Here is a 23,178-nt window from a genome sequence, read left to right as displayed (position 1 = left end):
TCTGGCGTATCTATTATTAGGAACACTAATAAATACCCTCACAATAATGTCTGATTGAATGCAAAAACATTATGACAGACCACCTTAAAAAACGGAATGGAATAAAACACATTTTACAGTGGGATTTACAGTATTAACTATGAACGATACAACACCGAATATTGACAACATAAGAACATCACACCCCCTCTCGATAAACATATTTTACATTCGAGCAAAATGCAACAAACGCAGCAAAATATGAACGAGAAGGGCAAAAAAGGAAAAAGAACACTTATCTGATAAATCATTAAGCTTTAGAACTTGGTTGTAAAAATCTCCTTCCGCGTCTTTTCCTGACACCCGCATTTCAGGCTGGCTGCTCTGGAAACTCTGTGGAAACGCTCCCCACCCACACTGCTTGGTGCCTCGTCTGAGCTGCTGTGACTTAGATACAGTAATTCGTTTATAATGCAAAAGTGCAGATTCCAACCGTTGAAGTACATTGTATAGTTCAAGACTTAGGTCATTTGAAAACATCACTGCACATAATAATGGCAGCTACAGTTTCCATCTTAAAAAAAAAAAAAATATTTGGAAATGTCCGGCGGGCCCGATTAAAATAAAAAACTTAACTTGCCGCATGTGGCCCCCGTGCCTTAATTTGCTCAGATCTGGGTTATGATGTTTACATCTTGAGATTTCTATTGTCACACCCCTACTTTTCACTTACACAGGCACATAACACTTTTTATTACGACCACCGATTTTCAAGCTTCAAGTTAATATTCACTAAAGGGAAAAACATTTTTTTTAACTGAGCAGCTTGTGGCTGATGACTAATTTTCCATGAAAGCATCATAAAGCTGTTAAACAGTAATCCTGCCAGGGCTTTGAAGTGTTTATCTTTAACCATTAAATCCACAGAGGCAAGGGTTACAAACTCTTATCTGAAAGAAGAAGAGGAAATACTATAGCCAGATTAAAGAGACTCCAGAGTGCGCTTTCACCTCGAACAGCTTCCCTTTTCAAGAATTGTGCTCTTGAGAAAGGGGCTCAACAAAGAAGGAATAAGCCCATTTACTGGTCAATTGAACAACATCTTAGACATTGCTCTGTGTGTGCATTATGAGTAGGGCTGGGCGATATATCGATATACTCGATATATCGTGGGTTTGTCTCTGTGCGATATAGAAAATTACTATATCGTGATATTAGAGTATACGTTCTCACGCAGTTGCTTTTAGCTTTAGGCATTACACTACAGGCTCTCTTCGCTCTTTCCTGTCTGTCCTTCTCACAGACAGCAAGCACACATTCTTACACAGGTCAGATACTGTCAGGTCATACGTCACATACATATACGCCTTCGCGCAGCAGAGAGGTAGAAACATGGGTAACGTTAGCTGTGGTGCTATCCATCCGTGCTAGCGGAGTGGTAATAGAGAGAGAAGGTGCGAATATGGTAACAAATGAAGGAAGAATTAATTCCCAAGAAAAGCAGCAGAGGGTCCATCGTCTGGCGGTGGGTTGGCTTCAAGTGGGAATATGTCGAACAGACAACAGTAATTTGTCAAGTGTGGGGCAAAAGCGTTGTTTGGCTGTAGCTTAGCTACCTGTTTTACGAGTAGCTTTTTCTGTCCCTTAGCTACTTTTAGACCCATGTATCGAGATAGCTTACATCAAAGCTCCAAGTGACAAAGAGAGAAAAGACTGAATCGAGGCCAAGAAAAAAAATACGGAGAAAATACAATGACCTGGATGAATGAGAACATCTGTACATACAGACAAAATCCACGATGATTGGTCGGTGTTCGTATGATGAGTCACAATTGGTTAAGGTTAGGGTGAAACATTATGGACTGGCCAATCAGAGGGAAGTTAATGTCGGTAATCGAAACTAGTAAGGAAATAACAACAGTCATGCACTCAGGTTACATGATGACGAGGGAGTCGGAGACAAAGGGACGCTTCAAGCTAACAACTCAAAAAAAAAAGAAAAAAAATACTTGAAAATAGCAGATTAATTCTCTCCCGCAGATTCCATTTTTCCATAATGATGAGGACGACGTGCAGGAAAGGCCCAATGCGTGTCCATGGCCATATTGAGACAAGTGTATGTGTTTAGAGAAAGCAATACCCAAATCATATCTGCTTTCTTCATCGAAGATGTCCATCATGCATTTAATAACACACATTGAGGTGAATTGAGTTCATGAGAAGTTTTACTGTACATAACCATTACAAAATGTTCCCATACTACAGAAGTCATTGTTTTTTTGGTTGAGATAGAGATAGATGCAGTTTTTTTTTTACTGTGGGTAGAGAAAATGAATAACATTATATGGTTGGGCCAAAGAAAAGGCAAACTAAATAAATACCTACAGTGGGATGTGGGGACCCCTAGAGGTAGTTGTAGGGTGTCCCCAGCTAAATGACAGATAGTAAATAGTGATGGACCCTTATTGGGTCCATTTGTAAAGTTTGTTACATTAACATTGATATTATACATGTGGGCCCATGGATAGAAATGCTGTTAAATGTAGCTTTGATGTAGCAAGATACTTTTGCTTTGTAGTTTGTACAGGTGGTGTAGCTTGCTACAATTTTCTTGGGATAACTTCCCCTGTAGCTTAGCTAAATTTAATCGAGAGTAACTTGTAGCTTGTCTTACTCCATTTACCAAGTCGCTTGCCCATCACTGTCCGTAAGTTCATTAAAGTGTAGTTATTACTCTGTTTTTGAAACATTATTTCAAACTGTAAGGCTAAACTTTGGGGGCTGTACTGCGGTTATCAATCAATCAATCAATGTTTACTTATATAGCCCTAAATCACTAGTGTCTCAAAGGGTTATCATTATTACCATTCATCCTTGCATCCCAAAAATAGGACCATGTAGTCATAGTGCTACCTTTCCTTTGGCCTTTTTAATGTAATCCTGAAGTTACATTGAAAAATTTTACATTTAAGAACTTTTGTATTCAAATTGTTAGGACATAATTATTGATTAAAAAATGTATTTATATTTTCCGACTTACAGGTCAAGAAGGCATTTTTTGCCTTGGTTGCCAATGGCGTACGAGCTGCTCCACTGTGGGACACAGAGAAGCAAAGCTTTGTGGGTAAGAATCCCCTCCTCTTTAGTTAAGTCAAAAAGGATGTTTATCCTTCCCCCTCCTCTTTAGTTAAGTCAAAAAGGATGTTTATCCTTCTATTTTATCTCCTTCAGCTTTGTCATTTGTAGCTTTCGTAGTATGTAATCATAGTGATGAACGTCATTGCAGCCACTGTTGAATGAACACAATGGAAACTTTGTATTACACCCTGGTCATGGTGAATGGAGCATGATTTCTTGGTGGTTATTAAAACCCCCATGAACTATTTAACCCACAGTTTCCTTTGTATTGAGAGGTAGTGTCAAGACTCTTTTAATGTTCCGCCCCCAAAAAAAACCCATCCCTTGTTGTCAAAAGCAAGTCAATTAGTTTTTGTCGTGCACTCTTTCTCCTTCTTTCCTGGGATGAGTTTACTGCTTGTGACAAATAATGGATGTAAAGTCATTGCAGGGATAAAGCAGAACGAGTGAGATGAGCTTTTTCAAACACGCCCTCTTAAAAGTCCTCACAAATAATTCACGTTTTTTTTTTCTCACAGGGATGCTGACAATCACAGACTTCATCATAATCCTTCACAGATACTACAAGTCGCCAATGGTAGGGTCCGTAACCTCTGGTCCACTTCCTGGATAGCTGTCAGTCAACTGAAGTCTGTTTCATGGTGTGGTTTCAGGTACAAATATATGAGCTAGAAGAACATAAGCTGGAGACGTGGAGAGGTGAGCCAGTCTTGCTAACATACAAGGTGTATCAGACGAAGTTCTAGGGGGAGTGTCCAAAACACATGTTTCAAATCAAACTACCGTACCAAGTTTTCCCCTTCGAAATACAGTAACCAACTGGAGTATTTTCCTGAAGGAACTCTCCTGAAGGAATCAATAAAGTACTATCTATCTTTCTATCTATAGAGTCCTTCTCTGCCACAACTTCACGCCTCCTGGAAGGATTCTCCTGGGATCCTTCGCAGCCATCTTAATGTTGCCCACATCTTTAAAACAGGTCCACATAGAGCTAGGTTGAGTGAGTTGAGATGTTGCTCTAGCACGCCATTGTGAGCAGCCACGGTGTAATGATCAAGCAGCTGAGAGTTGTCTTGCCACAACTTTCGCCTCTTCTCATGCACTGAACAAAGCAAACACTGCTGGATCTCTTTGTAGACGTGCTGGTTGATGGTCCAGCCCTGTGGCAAGAACTTGCAGCGGACGATGTCCCTCACATCCAAAAATTAGCTCAGCAACAACGGTCCTGGAACTTTTCTGACACACCTTGTACTGTAAATGTTCTAATTAAAGCCAGTTTGGTTACACTGAACCGCAAAAAAGGCAGGACTTAATTGCAAGCAGGTGATAGCAGTGGTAACTGTTTTTGTTAGTAATCTGTTCCAAAAGGTCAGATGGAAACTGAATTGGATGAAAAAGAAGGCAAAGCCATGCAAACAACACCAAGTTCTTTAGACTTAGACACATTTTGTTGATCCACAACGGAAATTGTTTCACACAGTAGCTCAGTTACAAAGGATGGAAAGCATAATGCACACATGGGCACAAAAAGAGGGCGAAAACAAAAGGTATAAAGTAGACTGAAAATGTACCATAGTAGCAATAAAAAATATAACAAATATATAATATTTACATTATATATATAACAAATCCCAATTACCATGTACAATTTTACAATAAATGTAACAGCTGCAGCAAAAAAAGGGAAGCATAAAATAAAGAGTAGATCCAACAGAAAATATGCATTATAAACAAAGAGAGGTAGCTAACAGAAGCAGTTCAGGTAATGGACACATATCTATTGGTGTATGGCGAATGATTATACAGCTTATTTGGTAGTGTTTCTCACCTTCTTTAATGAATTGCTGGCATTCACAAGTTTCTTGGGCCCCATCATGGGTTATTTAGCAGCTGTGGACGGTACATGAAAAGCGGTGCAAGGTTTTTGTCATATTATTTTAGAGAAAACTGACTATTACCAAAAGTTAGGGGGTACAAAAACTGAAGTACCACTGTATTTATAACCATTTTGTGTTCAATAATGACATGGAGTGCACAACAAAAGTCCAAAGGAAAAAATACTTTTTTATTTACCAATTCCACATTTGTTAACAAGTATAATGCACAACCCTGCAACAAAACCACTGTTGTAATGGCAGCAAAGAGCAAACTACTCGGTCAATAATAATACTGATGAAAAATTCACTAAACAGTATGGCAAAGTGTAAACTCTGAGTTTCACACCAGCAACTGAGTATGAAACTCATGCAGGGGTAGATGAAGCTGCTGGGTACTGATCATGCATCATACTTGAATATAACTACTGCCATCTTGTGGAGCTGATGGGAAAATGCATCAATAGGTTGCTGACAGACTGCTATTAATGCCAATGTTTGACCCCTGTGGTTTTTTGCTTTTGTAGACCACACACCCAGTGACTATTGAAGAGTACACAATGTGTACACTATTTACTTGTAATATAATAAGTACAGACATCAGTATTGATTTACAATGTTTATTTGTAAGCAGAGTGAACGGTTGAACGTAAGAAAAGCTTTGACCGCTCTAAACCTCTATTTTCTCTGTACAGAGGTTTATCTTCAAGCAACTTTCAAGCCTCTTGTCAACATATCGCCTGATGCAAGGTGCGCTGTGATTGAATGCCTCATTTCATGTTGGCACAATGTCATTGTTATTTTCTTGGCTGTGTGTTGTAGCCTCTTCGATGCAGTCTACACGCTCATCAAAAACAAAATTCACCGCTTGCCCGTCATCGACCCAGTCACAGGGAACGCACTTTATATCCTCACGCACAAGAGGATCCTCAAGTTCCTCCAGCTTTTTGTGAGTAACACAATCACTAAGTTAATGATGGCACGATGCGATACACTATATGATGGCAAAAGTATTGGACTGCACTGTAGTAAAATGAGGAAGATTACTCTTTGCCATATATGTTATATTATCCATCCTTTACAAGTGTTTGTCTGCTACCACCTGGTGGCTGATGTGTTTCGCTTTCCTCTTTTTTTCCAGATGTGTGAGATGCCAAAGCCAGCCTTCATGAAGCAGACCCTCGGGGAGTTGGGCATCGGCACATATCAGGACATTGCCTTCATCCACCCCAACACACCCATCATCAAAGCACTAAATATCTTCGTGGAGAGGAGAGTGTCTGCTTTGCCTGTAGTGGATGAGTCAGGTAAACGGAATATTAAATTGACATTAATGCCTTGTGCCAAAAGTGCTGGAGAACTCACTGTTTTCCTCCCCCCACTTAAAGGCAAAGTTGTGGACATCTACTCCAAGTTTGACGTCATCGTAAGCGGAAAAGCATGTGCCGTTTTCCCGAGAGACCGAGCTGTCGTTTTAACAAGGCACTGTTTTGTGTGCAGAACCTGGCAGCTGAAAAGACGTACAACAACCTGGACATTACGGTGACGCAGGCGCTCAAGCATCGCTCACAGTACTTTGAAGGTGTCATGAAGTGCCACAAGATGGAAACTATGGAGACAATCGTGGACAGAATTGTTAAAGCTGAAGTAAGTCTTTTTTTTTCTGTGTGTGTGCGTGTTCATACATATACACGTATACACACACAAACAGTACAAAAGTTTGGACACACCCAACCTCACCTAACAAAAGAAGGTGAAATTGTTTTTACTTCACAACTGTGCTTGAAGCTCATCGAGAGAATTCTAAGCGTGTGCAGTGTTTCCCCCCAAAAATATGTTAGTTAAGGTGGTGACTCTCCAGGGGGAGGGGAATGGGATGGGTGGGTGTAAGGATCGGTGTAACTCGGCCTGTCGCCATCACGTCTCCAACTCGTCGCTGCCGCCACAGCCTGGGGGGGGCAAAAGAAAACAGACTGCGGTGAAGTAGCCCGGCTGCCGGATGAGGAAGCCTCCAACTTTTGGTTGTGTTTTCCGCTCCATTTGCTGAATGGCGAGATACGATATATATCTCGATATTTTTTCCGTTAAGTAAAAACAAAACAGTCTTATTTACCTGAGATACTAAAATAATGACTTACAAAGTCAAATTAATGACTTACTGTAACTAAGCGTTTGCAATAAGCGTTTAAAAAAAGAGTTAAAAGTGGGCCACATGCCGACATATGCTCAACTCGTCATGCTTAATTTATTATAGCATTTGGGAAGCCCGAATTGATTTGTATTATGTAAATGTTATATTTTTATCAGCATGTGATAGCAGGGACCCTGCCATTCAAAACTAGGCTGCTACATTATTAATGATTAATGTAACTATAGCTGAATAACAAGCACAATAGCAATAGGAGAGACTATTCATCCCTGAACACCATGAAGTTCATCTAGGCGTTATGATGTAGTTACATTATTATATCAACTATCCGACACAGAAACTCTTCATTTTAACATAATGTCCTTTTTTGCTGCTTCAAGACAGCTCAATCAATACAGAAAAAGGTAAAGTGAAATAACTTAGTTAACTGTAGGTCAATAATGCTTGTCTTTCTCTCAGACAGGGCTTTGCTGTCCGTAACACGCACACACACCGCACAGTGAGCTAACATTACGCTAAAAGCTAATTAGACTTCACCTCAAGGACTGCGAGCGAGCTGAGCTGCAGCTTATGTTGTTAGAATGTCAACGGGCTCATAGTGATTGTTACTAGTAGTTGACTGTGAGGTGTTTGTTATAATTTGGACAGAGTCTGCTGTCTTATGCTCAACTGCTAAACACCTTTCTGCTCACCCCTCCGTCTCTCCTCTGTCTGTACCATCAGCACTGAATACCATGCGCTCTAAATACGCACTGCTGATTGGCAGTTACATGCGCTCTGAATACGCACTGCTGATTAGCTGTTACATGCGCTCTGAATACGCACTGCACAGACAATCAGATGGTTCTGTGGGTGGGACAATGCTCGGTGCTGCAGAGACATACTGACAGAGGCAGAAATAAGCAGAGCAGCTTGTTAAGACTTAAGTTTAGGCGGTGGCTCTTTGTTGTTAAGGCGGCCCCCTTAACAACAAAACGCTGCAGGAAACCTTCGTGTGCAAAGCTGTAATCAGAGCAAAGGGTGGCTATTTTGAAGAAACTAGAATATAAAAACATTTTTTCAATTATCTCACCTTTTTTTGTTTAGTACATAACTCCACGTGTTCGTTCATAGTTTTGATTCCTTCAGTGACAATCTACAATGAAAATAGTCATGAAATACTGTACAGTGGGGCAAAAAAGTATTTAGTCAACCACCGATTGTGCAAGTTCTCCCACTTAAAATGATAACAGAGGTCTGTAATTTTCATCATAGGTACACTTCAACTGTGAGAGACAGAATGTGGAAAAAAAATCCAGGAATTCACATTGTAGGAACTTTAAATAATTTATCTGTAAATTATGGTGGAACATAAGTATTTGGTCAACCATTCAAAGCTCTCACTGATGGAAGCAGGTATTTGCTCAAAATGTCACGATACATGGCCCCATTCATTCTTTACTTAACACGGATCAATCGTCCTGTCCCCTTAGCAGAAAAACAGCCCAAAGCATGATGTTTCCACCCTCATGCTTCACAGTAGGTATGGTGTTCTTGGGATGCAACTCAGTATTCTTCTTCCTCCAAACACGACGAGTTGAGTTTATACCAAAATGGATACATGGATGATACAGCAGAGGATTGGGAGAATGTCATGTGGTCAGATGAAACCAAAATATAACTTTTTGAAGTGTACCTATGCTGAAAATTACAGACCTCTGTCATCATTTTAAGTGGGACAACTTGCACAATCGGTGGCTGACTAAATACTTTTTTGCCCCACTGTATATACTGTAAGAGGTTTGACTATAGCCACATTATACAGTACACCTTATTGGTTTGTTCCCACTAAAAGTGGGCTGGTAAGCCTCTAATAACTGCATGAGCTCTACATTATGAATAATGTAAATTAAAAACGACATGGCTGCACAATTATACAAGTTTTGATTTTGAATATGGCTTCTCACGATTATGAAAATATAATAATAATAATAAGAAATGATTGATGGTCCTCACATCATGCATGCAAATTCCAAAGCTTGTGATGGTGAAACAGATGAGAAGCGAATGAGTGAAAACTGAGCACATCCAGTAGAAGTTTGAGATGTCACCATGGTTGGTACTTTTTATTTGACACAGCTCTAGTATGCCTAACCAATAATTACTAAACTCAACTGAATGCTAATCAATTGATTTCCGCATTCACGTATCTACGAATGAAAACACAGAATTGGCCAATGAAACAGAATCTGCTTTTGTGTTGTAGCACTGATTTATCCCGAAACACTCAACTGCCCCATCAGAACTAAACAATGAAGAGACGGCAACTTGAAACAGCGGCTAAACTATAAAGTTAAAGCTAGCAAGAACAATCCATGCACTCAAAACCCATCTCATCTGCTTGTGTTGTTATGAAAGACTTCATCGATGTAACATTAACGTACAAACTGGACAGCAGTTGCAACTTAAGAGGCTCACTCACTTTTTTTTTTTACAGCTTGAAGTAAGTCGCCTCCTTATTATATACTTCCCCGTTCACAATAATAGCAAGGTGCGCCACATCTGGTCCGACTGCCCCAACAAAATAAATGTTTCCAAAAAGTGTTACACAAGCACAATGGACTCATACATTTACACAGATATGCTTTGACCTGATATACTGGTCAAAAGATGGATTTCGCTAATACATTTTTGCAATTGCTTTAACAAACGTTCAATTTGATTTGACAAAAGAAACACACTTTGGTGGAAAAATAAGTGTAAAAAGTATATATATATATATATATATATATATATATATATATATATATATATATATATATAAAAACAGATTTAAAAACAAAACGGAAGAACATTTTTTAAAATTATATTGCTATTTAAATATTATTTTTCTTGCTGTGACTATTTTGGTTGTGGATTATTTTTTACTAATCTGTTTTAACTATATTTATAGTTGTGTTTTTCTGGTATAATAAATACTCATGTTTTCAAAAATAATAATTTAAAATAATCGTGATTACAAAATAAATCAAAAATAATCATAATTAATTATTTTTGCCATAATCATCCAGCCCTGGTGCTGTTTTCTCTGCAAAAAGCAGAATCCTCTTCAAATACCCTGACCCGCAGCAGCAAACACATTGTAATTTGAACAGTGCTTTTGGTTTCTTACTAATCAAGAGTCTCAGCATAGAGTTAAAAAAAAAAAATAGACCTTGTCCTTTAGAATAAGGGTTCTCAGGTGATCTTAACTTGGGGCTCACATTTTCTGTTGTTAATTAAGTAAAACCCCACTTTTTATACAAGTTAAATAAAATGATGTGGTCCGTTACATGTTCAACGTGAATTTCAGATTGTTTTATTTAGGAAACCTTTATTAAATTATAAAATAACTGCTTAAAATAAGACAAAATTAATGTGTTTTTAGTATATACCGAGGCCTATAAAATTGTGTCATACATATGCTATAGACTAAGATTTATATTGTTTTAATTAGGTTTATTTGACAAAACTGTACATGAGTCGCTGCAGGCGTGAGCCAAAAATCAAATTTTTTTATTTGGATGGATCTTAAAATTGTCACACTAAAACAAGAGGAAAAAGATGATACAATGTATAGTAGGGGTGTAACGGTACACAAAAATTTTGGTTCGGTACGTACCTCGGTTCAAAGGTCACAGTTCAGTTCCTTTTCGGTACAGTAAGAAAACAACAAAATATAAATTTTGTGGTTATTTATTTACCAAATTTGCAAAATCTTCCACAAAAAAATATTTTTCTTAGTGGAATATTTGATGTAAAGTAATCGGAACCTTGGATAGGTCAATAATTCATAATAACATTGATTTTGATTTAATGTTATGTTTTGAGCAATGACGGTTTGAAAGAAAAAAAAAAGCTTTGTTTCATTAGTCAACGTTGCAACTTTTTCTAAATTACATTTCGCCTTTAAGCTTTTTTATTTCACTTTTGTTTATGTTTTTGTTTATTTTAATAGTATTTTTAGAATGTGCCTTGGGCCTTTAAAACATTAGCAAATGGCCTCCGGGGCACACTTTTGACACCCCTGCTGTAAATAATAAAAAATAAAATCGGATAAATCTATGGGTAAAAAGCAGAGCCTGGCGACGCATGCACATTTTTCATAACTCTCTCGCTCTCTCTGTCTCTGCCCCTCCCTCACGAATGCTGCTGCGTGCACAAATAGTCGTTTTTAATCCCTTCTTAACCCTGAACGTACATTGAAAATACACGCAACCCTAGCTTAAAATGCTGGACATTTGAGGCATTTAAGAAACTCCACCCGGACAGCCCCAACCAAAGAGGACATGTCCGGTGAAAAGAGGAGGTATGGTCAGTCTATCGTAGCCCGGTCGCTGCTAGCATGCTGTGTGTTGTACCTCGGTGTGTAATGTTTACACAACATGCGGTACGCTACTTAATATGTCCGTGTGGAAACACGTTCGGTTGGAGGGTTTTCCAGCTCTGGCTTTTACATGTTACCCTAGCCCGGTCGCTGCTAGCATGTGTACTCGTTCAATACAAATACACGTACCGTTACACCCCCTAGTAATAGCACCTAGTAATACATACAACTCTAACTATTGTTGAAAACACAGTTCACGTATAAAAAAATAAAAAAAAAATACAGAAATTTGGTCAAATTGCACATGGTTATCCAAACAAATTGCACATGGTTTTACAGCTATGCAGCAAGTGCAGAATTGAATAGCTGTAACTACCAAAGATCCACGACTGGTATATTAATGTGCAGAATCGTAAGTAGGACACAATTTGTTCCGCTACCAAATCTATTGCATTATTGATAGGAACCAAGAATAACGTCGACTCATCACATAAATGTGTTACATATGCATTTCTACTCCTCAAATAAAAACGCCTTACTTCAGAAATTGAGTAAATAAATTCCCCACTGGCCAACATAATTTGTGTTTATCTGTGTTTAATGTAGGTGCATCGGTTGGTGGTGGTGGACGAGCGCTCCAGCATCGAGGGCATCGTTTCCCTGTCGGACATCCTCCAGTCCCTGGTGCTCAGTCCAGCAGGTATCGACGCTCAACATAGCTAACCCCAACAAGTACTCAGTCCTGGACACACACACTCTCCATCCTCACACCAAGCTCTCTCCCGTCCCCGCCCCATCCCGCCCTCTTACTTTGTCTCAGGTAGGAACATTGACCCTAATGTGCTCCTCATGTGGAGGCATGATGCTGGATGCTGCAATGTGTGTCCTGTGTAGCGTCAGCATGGAGACCTTGCAAACTGACAAAGCAAAAGCTCTATTGATTTTGAACTGCAATTAATAGGTTAGATCAGGGGTGTCCATGCAAAAAAATATTTAAGTTGAGGGGGAGGGCTTTAATAAATTTTATGCATAAAAACAATCCAATGCATGTGAATATATAATACTATGGAAACCAAACTTTCACTTAGTGTAGTTTCAAATAATTAGTGCAGTCAAATAATATATTTGTTTATCAAATTAATCACACTTTTAAATTTGGATTAAACCTAATTAATCTGCGTCGATACAGGATTAATGCAATAAATTTTGTGATTAATCACATCTGTTAACTTTTATATTTGACAGCCCTACTAATAATATATCTCAATAATGTATTTATTTATTTTTACAATATGCTGAGGGGCCAATAAAAAAAACAAGCCGCACTTTGGACAACCCTAAATTAGATGGTCATGGCATTTATTTTAGATTTTGGTGTGTTAATAACACATTTTAGTAAAATTCCAAATAGGGCCGGGGGATGCATTGATATAAACGATATATCGCGGGGTTGTCTCTGCGCGATATAGAAAATGACTATATCGTGATATTCGAGTATACGTTCTCATGCAGTTGTTTTTAGCTGCGGGCATTACACTACATGCTTTTCCCCCTCCTTCTTGTCTCTCCTTCTCACAGACAGCAAGCGCACCTTCTTACACACGTCACATACTGTCACGTTATATGTCACATACGTATACGCCCTCGCGCACCAGAGAGCTAGCAGCATGGGTAACGTTAGCTGTGATGCTAGCGAAGCCGTGCGAGTGGTAATACGAGAGAAAGAAGGTTCCAACGAAGGAATAATTAATTCCCAAGAAAAACAGCTGGGGGTCCATCGTCTGGCGGTGGTTCGGCTTCAAGCGGGAATATGTCGAATAGACAACTTTAATATCAATCAATGTTTGTTTATTTTTGTGTGCCCCACACTTGACATATTAATATGTCAAGTGTGGGGCACAGGCGTTGCTACCAAAAGTAGCATTACTTCTAATATGTAGCATCTTTTGAAAAGTCACCTGCTAATAACTTTAATAAATACAGTTTCGGTCAATTGACTTAGTTATGATTTCCCTCTCTGCATTAAAGTTTAAAATGAGCATATATTAATGCAGTATGAAGAAGAATGTTTTAATGTAGACACATAGAATTATTATACTGCTGTGATTATATGCATCAAGTGTTAATTCAAGGCTAAGACAAAATATCGAGATATTTATCGCGTATTGCGATATTGCCCAAGAATATCGAGATGTTAAAAAAAAGACCAAATCGCCCAGTCCTAATTCCAAACGTTCATTTGCAAAGGTTCCATTTAGTCGTTCATCATTTATTGCAGCTAATTGGTTCCAGGACTCACCGTGGTAAACAAATTCCTGCAAAATAGGATTGTAATTTGAGAATAAAACCGTTTTTACCCACTAAATGTTTAACATAATTACAGCGCTCTAAACAAGCTACACCCATAGTCCCTTAGCTCCATATTCAATATGGTAGCCTTTTAGTGTGTTCTTCTGTAGATTACAGTATACACCGGTAGCCCTGTGGAACCTTTAAGCTTTATTGCTTTTGCCACGGGCCGGCCTCTCGTTGTGGGTAATTACTAAGTTAAAACTGGGCTTTGAAGGGCTAAACCACCGGCGTGGGTTCTGCAAAAATGTGGTCAGCTGTAATATCTCTCGCGATTTGCTGTGTTGTGTCAATCCACATCGCTCAGATGGCTCACTGTCTTGTAGTTTTGTTATGCTGTGGAAGATGACGTTCATCAACAGAGTTCAATGACAAGCAATGCCGAGAGGCTGATGAATGCTGATAGCACTCTAATTCGATATATGTGGCGTAGTCCTTTCGAGTCCTGTAAAGTAAGCCTAGACAATATGGCCAAAAAACAAAAAAAATCTTAATTTTATTTCCACAAAAGTTTGTTTTTTTTGTTTCTTACTTTTTATAGAACCCAATGAATAAAAATTACTGATGACCTAAAACAAGTTTAGCTTATATTTGTTTAAAAACTAGATCAAATAGAAATGTCACTGCATACACTGTATCTTACTCTTAGCAAAATTCAACTTTGTATACTTCTCTTTATTACCATATATAAATTGTAGTTTTTATGCAATAATCTTCAAATAACTAAATTAAGAGCTTCCTCTGGGACTTGGCAATACATCTGTCTTGAATATAATGCTTCTATAAACAAAAAATGTACGTACCATTGCACATTGCATGCAAATAGATAAACTCACAATAATGTGAGGTGGCAACTTGTCCAGGGTGTACACCGCCTTCCGCCCATGTGCAGCTGAGATTGGCGACCCCGAAAGGGACAATCAGTAGAAAATGGATGGATGGATAGATGGACAATAAAAACCAATACTCAATAAATAGTGATAACAAGCAGATTGAAAAAGTGCATACTTAAAACTTGTCTGTAATAAAAAATATTTATGTAAATAAAAACATAGTATTGTACATTGTATGCAAATAAACGAGTAAAACATAGAAATGACTATATCGTTTTAGTAAGTGGTTAAATGCAGGCTTTTCCATGAAATATGCTGGGATCCAGTTTGGATGTGCAGAGCGACCGCTTTAGTGATCGCTCCGTCCATTGTTGTCCTTTCTCATCATACATTGTACCTTGTGTGAATTATTCTACCACAGTAACATGCTTTTAAACGGGAGTTTGTTGTCGCATAGGGTCAAAAACTGTGCCGGAGAAAGAGGAAAAAAACATTTCATTTTTTAAACTGTAACAAAAGTTAGAATTTCTTGTACGTTTCGTTATGTTATGTTATTGATGATGCAGGAGTTCATTATAAAGTGCATCAGAAGTTGTCATCAGCCACCGTGTAGCCCGTGTCACTCTTAACCCAGAAACGGAAGTTTTGTTTGGCGACTATATTGATTATAATAGTAAATAACACAAATACTGCAATTTAATACATAAAATACAAAAATAAGACTATTTAATGTTTAATTTAGGCCAAAAACATTTAGAAAATGTATTATAAAAATCAGCACTGTAGGGAAACCTTAATATATAGTCTGATGTGGCGGGGGACGACTGTAGGTTACAAAAATGGCTAATCAAACTGTAATTCACCAACTTCTCCACTTGGGCGTGTCACTGCACTTCAAACATGTCATGTCAGTATGTCATTTGGATTCATTCATAACATTGTGGCCTCTCTTTTGTGTTCTACTCACCTCTCGAAAGCTATACCTATTAAACTAATATCGCATTAATTAATTTATGATACGTTTGAGCTGCGTTGCAGATTTTTGCTCCCTCTAAAACTTGAATATCAAATAATGTCTTTCATTTAATTTTATTGTTAACCTGCCCATCATTGAACATTCAATTTAAAATGAAATATCAGAGTGGGTTAAATCTATGGAGCAGAGTAAATTACAGTAACTCAAAGCATGTTTCATGTTGAAATGAGGCAAAAAAGTGTTAATTTTCCTGCACAGAGAGTCCATTGTTACTTGTTTTCCCCAGAGTTTGAACATTTAAAAATATTATTTTAGGAAAAACTTGCACTCTGCTCTGCCACAGTGTTTGGCTTTTAGGAATGCAATGCGCTGCTTCTAATACTTTGCCTCTTTCTCGTAGCTAAATGAGTTACAACATTGTTAAATGAATACCTCTCAAATGAGCATTTTTGCATTCTCTTGCTTTCACTAGACTGCACGTATACCTAATGTAGTGGCCGGTGACTGGAAAACAAAAAGCTGCAGCTAAGATAATCTATTGTTGAATTGTGACTGGTATTTTAGTCCCTCTTATGTTACCTCAGACTGCTGCAAGGAGGAGAACCTGAGCGAATGAGGAGGAGCTGAAGAGGAGACATACGGACACCAAAGACGAGTGTGCACTGAGGACTGCGCTTCTTGAATGTATGTGCTGAACTCTAATCAGATATGTTGTACATATACAGTTCATAAATACATTATTATAGTCACCTTGCCAGGGAAAGGTGGATCAGACGGGTTCTTTGAAAAAAAAGTTTTGAGTTCAGCATTCTCACTGTTTGCAAATACAAAGGTTGCACTGTTTGTATCCTCCTTTTGTTTGGACAACACAGGTTTTAGTTTTATTAAAACACATTTCACTCTCTTCAATTCCCCATTTTTTTACCCCATAAAATATTTGTGACATGAATGTGTAAAGAAAATTTGGGTGATATTCTTTTCACTGGTCACAAACTCTGAATGATTTTTTTTTTTTTAAGTGAACATTAAAAAACATGGCTGCAGCTGAACAAAACTCATCTCCCCGTTTTGACTGTAAATAGGATTATTTTTGTTTCACAAAAAAAGCTTTATTTTTTATGTCACATGTTCAAATAGACTGCATATGTGTGGGGTATTTTTGTAAATATGTTGCTGGAACCACCACATGTACTGTAAATGTGCAAAGCATGACACAACACTTTACAGCAGTATGAATGTTCTTTGCTTTTTTGGTTCTTTGTTCTCATTTTTCTGCTTGCAGAAAAATAAAAGACACTGAATGTACTTGAAAGTTTTATGTATTTTTTATATTTTGTTTCCTCCCTTTGTGTATTTGTGCATTTGTATTTCATTTTTTGGGTGAAGGTTGTATCCTTGTACTGTTTTTGCACAGGGGAACCACATTATATGGCCGAAAATAAGGATACACCTCTCCATGCGAAGTAAAAACGAATTGGAATTTTGCCAAATGTGATCACCTGGTACCTGCAGGAAGTGATAATAGAGGGAAGTATATTTTGTTCCCCATCGCGCAGAGCTTCTACTCCTTAAAGGAGTATTTTTGTCCACTTGTGAGGTCCGTAATCACTGATTTTGGGCCTCATGGCTCACGAGCCCTGTTTTAGTTCTTCCCAAAAGTGTTTATTCGGTTTCTTCCACACCAAACTCCCCCAAGCATGCCTTTACGGTCCTTACTTTTTTCACTGGTAACAGAAAAGGGGCGTTTTACCAAATTTCTTGGCATAAAATAAGGGTGTAAATACTTTTCAGTATATACAGTGCATCTGGAAAGTATTCAGGGCACCTCACTTTTTCCACATTTTATATTACAGCCTAATTCCAGAATGAAATTTATTTTTGTCCTCAAAATTCTGCAGACACCCTGTAATGACAATGTGAAACTTTTTTTTTTTTATGTTTCAAATGTATTGAAAACAAAGTAAAAGATCCCATGTAAAAACCCCGTTATCCATATGAGTTGGGAAATTCTGTTAGATGTAAATATAAACGGAATACAATGATTTGCAAATCCTTTTCAACCCATATTCAATTGAATGCACTACAAAGACAAGATATTTGATGTTCAAACTCATAAACATTTTTTTTTGCAAACAATTAACTTAGAATTTCATGGCTGCAACACATGCCAAAGTAGTTGGGAAAGGGCATGTTCACCACTGTGTTACATCACCTTTTCCGTTTAACAACACTCAATAAACGTTTGGGAACTGAGGAAACTAATAGTTGAAGCTTTGAAAGTGGAATTCTTTCCCATTCTTGTTTCATGTAGAGCTTCAGTCGTTCAGTCCTATTTTACACTTTATAATGCGCCACACATTTTTGATGGGAGACAGGTCTGGACTGCAGGCGGGCCAGGAAAGTACCCGCACTCTTTTTTTTTTTTTAAGAAGCCACACTGTTGTAACACGTGCTGAATGTGGCTTGGTATTGTCTTGCTGAAATAAGCAGGGGCATCCATGAAAAAGACGGCGCTTAGATGGCAGCATATGTTCCAAAACCTGTATGTACCTTTCAGCATTCACAGATGTGTAAGTTACCCATGACTTGGGCACTAATTCACCCCCATACCATCACAGATGCTGGCTTTTGACCTTTGTGTCGATAACAGTCTGGATGGTTCGCTTCCGTTTTGGTCCGGATGACACGATGTGGAATATTTCCAAAAAACAATTTGAAATGTGGACTCGTCAGACCACAGAACACTTTTCCACTTTGCATCAGTCCGTCTTATGTGATCTCGGGCCCAGAGAAGCCGGCGGCGTTTCTGGATGTTGTTAATAAATGGCTTTCGCTTTGCATAGTAGAGATTTAACTTGCACATACAGCTGTAGCAACAAACTGTATTTAGTGACAGTGGTTTTTTGAGGTGTTCCTGAGCCCATGTGGTGATATCCTTTAGAGATTGATGTTGGTTTTTGATACAGTGCCGTCTGAGGGATCGAAGGTCACGGTCATTCAATGTTGCTTTCCAGCCATGCCGCATACGTGGAGTGATTTCTCCAGATTCTCAGAACCTTTTGATGATATGGACCATAGATGTTGAAATCCCTAAATTTTTTGCAATTGCACTTTGAGAAACGTTTTTCTTAAACTATTTGACTATTTGCTGACGCAGTTGTGGACAAAGCGGTGTACTTCGCCCCATCCTTTCTTGTGAAAGACTGAGCATTTTTTGGGAAGCTGTTTTAATACCCAATCATGGCACCCACTTGTTCCCAATTAGCCTGCACACCTCCAAATAAGCGTTTGATGAGCATTCCTCAACTTTATCAGTATTTATTGCCACCTTTCCCAAATTCTTTGTCACGTGTTGCTGGCATCAAATTCTAAAGTTACTGATTATTTGCAAAATAAAAAAAATGTTTATCAGTTTGAACATCAAATATGTGGTTTTTGTAGCATATTCAACTGAATATGGGTTGAAAATGATTTGCAAATCATTGTTTTTTGTTTATATTTACATCTAACACAATTTCCCAACTCATATGGAAACAGGGTTTGTACATAAGTATTCACAGCCTTTGCTCATTATGTTCTTGATGCGTCTTTGGCAGCAAACACTGCCTCAAGTATTTTTGAATGCGATGCTGCAAGCTTGACACACTTATCTTTGGACAGTTTCACCCGTGTCTCTTTGCTGCACCTCTTAAACTCATCAGGTTGGATAGGAAGTGTTGGTTTTCATCCAGGATGTCTCTGTACATTGCTGCATTCATCTTAGTCTAGTCAGGGAGCTGGCAAGAACCCGATGGTCACTCTGTCAGAACTACAACATTCCTACTTGGAGAGAGAACTTTCCAGAAGGACAACCATCTCTGCAGTAAACCACCGATCAGGCCTGCATGGTAGAGTGAAACCAGGCACCGTTTATTACCCGGCCAATACCATTCCTACAGTGAAGCGTGGTGGTGGCAGCATCATCCTGTGGGGATGTTTTTCAGCGGCAAAACGGGGAAATTATTCAGGATCGGAGGAAATATGAATGCAGCAGTGTACAGAGAAATCCATAATGAAAACTAATGTGTCCTATCTAACCTGATGGAGTTTAAGAGCTGCTGCAAAGAGGAGTGGGCAAAACTGCCCAAAGATAAATGTGCAAACTTGTACATTGTGGGGTATTGTTTGCTGAATTTTAAGGACCACAACTCATTACATTTTAGAATAACGCTAACGTAAAGAAGTGGAAACAGTGAAGTGCTGGGAATTATTTTTTGGTGCACTAATAATTTTTGGTTTGGACTAATCCGAGGCGGGTTTAGACCCTTGTGTCCACATGGTGGTGCTATTGTACATTATTTTGTACAGGCCCATCCCATTTCTCGAATATCCTTTCAAAGTCCCACAGAATATTTCCATGTGAGCATTATGTCTAATTTCATAATACACTTCCTGCATCTTTGATCTCTGCTTGGGAAATGTTCAGATTTCAGCAGGAAGGTTTTTTTTTTTGTATTGTGTGGGTGTGTGTGGAATGTCTGAATGAGTGGATCAGATGGACTTCCAAATGAGAGCGGAGAAGTGGACCAGACTTAATCCAGACAATCTGCTTTGATCCTCATCAATCCCCCGAGTGCTGGGATGGCCTCCTCTGCTCCTACACCTTGTAGCCCCCAAGCGGGAGAGGCAGGAGGGCCTCCTCCTCCTCATCCTTCTGTCTACCACCTTCGCTCACACTCAGGCCGGACTTTCTTTTGAAAATCCAAGGCCCTGATTTAAAATTCCTCCTCAGAGCGTGTCATGCATTTTATATGCATTGTGAGTGGGTGGGTGGGGGTGCTCGTGAGAGTAGGGATCGCCCAAATGAACCTCCTCTGGGGCAGAGGGGGTTTACCCGGACCAGCGCTCTCGCTCCTTTTCTTCTCTTCTTTCAACATTAGTTTTACTGTGTCATGTGGTTCACAAATTCCACCAGTGATCCGCTGCCTTTGAAGGAGAGTGTGATTAGCGCCCAGGCGAAGGAAGGGGTGCAGAAACCGGGCCGCAGGGCATTCTGTTGTGTTTTTATTTATTTAGTTTCTGCACTTGTGTTTAGTAGCAGCGGATGGAAGGCAAGCAGGCTGACAAGTGAAGTGTTTGGGGACAGCTTTGATGTTTGCTGTCTGTATCTATAATAACAAAGACTGAATGAGAAGAAACCCTCATGGGCAAAAGAAGTATAATTTTGTATCAATAATTTACCCAGGGGTGTCAAATCTGTGGCCTGCGGGCCGGATCAGGCCCGCGAACAGGTTTTATCCGGTATGCGGGATAAGTTTCCTAAGTATAAAAATTCACCTAAAATTTTTCAAAGAAACATCTGTTCTAAATGTGTCCTCTGGATGTCGCAACAGCAATTATTTGTATCTTTGTAGATGATGCTACATATGTACAAAATAAAACACGTGATGTTTTAGTGCACCAGTTGAGGAAAATGAGCAAACTACATAACATCCTTTTAATTTGATTTTGATGTCTTTTTTTAAATCTTTGATAGATTGAAAATTAACATCAATGAGTTGACTGATGAACATTATCACATGATTTATTCAGAAAATATAAATAACCAAAAAGAGAATACTATTAACCGCAGCGTGTAAGTGTAAAAAACAACATGATTCGTACACATTCGGAATGTGCTTGTTTCACTCGGTTGGTAGAGTGGCCGTGTCAGCAACTTGAGGGTTGCAGGTTCGATTCCCGCTTGTGCCATCCTAGTTACTGCCGTTGTGTCCTTGGGCAAGACACTTTACCCACCTGCTCCCAGTGCCACCCACACTGGTTTAAATGTAACTTAGATATTGGGTTTCACTATGTAAAGCGCTTTGAGTCACTTGAGAAAAGCGCTATATAAATATAATTCACTTCACTTCACTTGTTCTATTTTCAAACAAAGAACACAATCTGAAGTTGTCTTTATTTTTAAGTCATCGTGCAGTGATTTTACCAGTCCAGCCCACTTGGGAGTAAATTTTCTTCCATGTGGCTCCCAATTTGAAATGAGTTTGACACCCCTGTTTTAAACACTTATAAGCGTTTAACAATACACCATTGCCCTGCATAGTCCAAAGTGAATCAATTTTACGATACTTATTTTTGCACTTTTCATGACTGTTAAAAAAGTGTGCTACTGGACGTCATGTCTCAATCTCAACTAAAAGGCTGACTCCATTGCACAGCATTAACGCGTGGTTTTAACTTATTTTAGTGTAGTTGTATTACCAAAACAAATAAAAGCACAGAGACCTACTTTTTTTTTTTAATGCGCCTGAAGAATAGAAGCACATCGTAGTAACTACTTTGACTTCCATTTTAGGTATTCTCAACTTTTCTTGCTTTTTTTCAATCACTTATCTTTTCCATAAACCGCTAATTATGGAACTTAAGCACTTTTGTTTCTTTTAGTTTTCTTTTCTGGCCGTTTTGTGTTTGGCTTGATCAGTTGAGCAGCCAGCCCTTTGTTTACACATGCAAGGAGCTGTTTGCGCTCCCCTTGCCCAGCGCTATGGGGATCGCGGCCGGACATTCCCGGGGAACTACGGAAAAAATGCCGGGGATGCCGTGCCGGCACAAAGATGAAAGAAATTTAAGCCTGCAATTTTTAAACAATTTCCCTTGTTAATCAATAAAGTTTGTCTAAGGGTAAGTAATGCAGGGGCAAAATCACTAAAAGAAATATTTTTAAAGTGTGGCAATGATACTGGGACTTGAATACAACAGGAAGACAAATGTGCAATACAGAACACAGTAGGAGCGGGAAAAACTGTGGGAGAGCACAAAGGAGGAAGGAATCATCACTGATTAGATTAGAATACACCAGATTGAAATAAGACATTGCAACTTTACAGATACCGAACAGGATTATGTGACAGCTGCAATCATTCATTGCGGAAAAATACAAGGAGAAAGGAGAAAACGGAAGTTACTCTCAAAAGGCAGACGTGGGAAATAATTTTGACTCAATGTGTCTGGGGGCCGGTGTTTATATATAAATGATAAATGGGTTGTACTTGTATAGCGCTTTTCTACCTTCAAGGTACTCAAAGCGCTTTGACACTACTTCCACATTTACCCATTCACACACACATTCACACAATGATGGAGGGAGCTGCCATGCAAGGCGCCAACCAGCACCCATCAGGAGCAAGGGTGAAGTGTCTTGCTCAGGACACAACGGACGTGACGAGGTTGGTACTAGGTGGGAATTGAACCAGGGACGCTCGGGTTGCGCACGGCCACTCTCCCCACTGCGCCACGCCGTCCCCCATCAAAAATCTGATGATGATAGAGGGAACCCCTCATGAAACAGTTCTGTAGAGATGAAGTAGTTTTGTGATTTTTCCCACACATACATATATATACAGATATATATATATATATATATATATATACATATATATATATATATATATATATATAATTTGTAAAAATCTCCTTTACAATATGTGTGCGTGCCAGATTGTAGCTGAGATAGGCGCCAGCGCCCCCCGCGACCCCAAAAGGGAATAAGCGGTAGA

The 23,178-nt window shown here is 38.9% G+C and overlaps 1 protein-coding gene across 5 annotated transcripts in view; it reads left to right on the top strand.

The window, feature by feature from the left end:
* LOC133568420 (5'-AMP-activated protein kinase subunit gamma-2-like) overlaps positions 1–16,948 on the top strand; it is a 90,572-nt gene extending 73,624 nt beyond the window's left edge. For 4 of the 5 annotated variants that reach the window (XM_061920325.1, XM_061920326.1, XM_061920327.1 and 1 more), the window contains 10 exons: positions 3,022–3,103; positions 3,636–3,694; positions 3,771–3,816; positions 5,687–5,741; positions 5,814–5,940; positions 6,133–6,298; positions 6,380–6,417; positions 6,492–6,638; positions 12,092–12,185; positions 16,228–16,948. In XM_061920325.1, coding sequence (XP_061776309.1) covers positions 3,022–3,103; positions 3,636–3,694; positions 3,771–3,816; positions 5,687–5,741; positions 5,814–5,940; positions 6,133–6,298; positions 6,380–6,417; positions 6,492–6,638; positions 12,092–12,185; positions 16,228–16,259 — 846 coding nt within the window. In that variant the 3' untranslated portion in view covers positions 16,260–16,948. Of the gene's footprint in view, positions 1–3,021; positions 3,104–3,635; positions 3,695–3,770; positions 3,817–5,686; positions 5,742–5,813; positions 5,941–6,132; positions 6,299–6,379; positions 6,418–6,491; positions 6,639–12,091; positions 12,306–16,227 lie in introns of all 5 variants that reach the window. The other variant, XR_009809601.1, reaches the window with a different exon arrangement.
* The last annotated feature ends 6,230 nt before the right edge of the window (positions 16,949–23,178 follow it).

The sequence above is a fragment of the Nerophis ophidion genome, linkage group LG14 (genome assembly GCF_033978795.1).
Source record: "Nerophis ophidion isolate RoL-2023_Sa linkage group LG14, RoL_Noph_v1.0, whole genome shotgun sequence".
In the NCBI taxonomy this organism is placed as follows: domain Eukaryota; kingdom Metazoa; phylum Chordata; class Actinopteri; order Syngnathiformes; family Syngnathidae; genus Nerophis; species Nerophis ophidion.
This window is presented reverse-complemented; position numbering and strand designations above follow the sequence as displayed.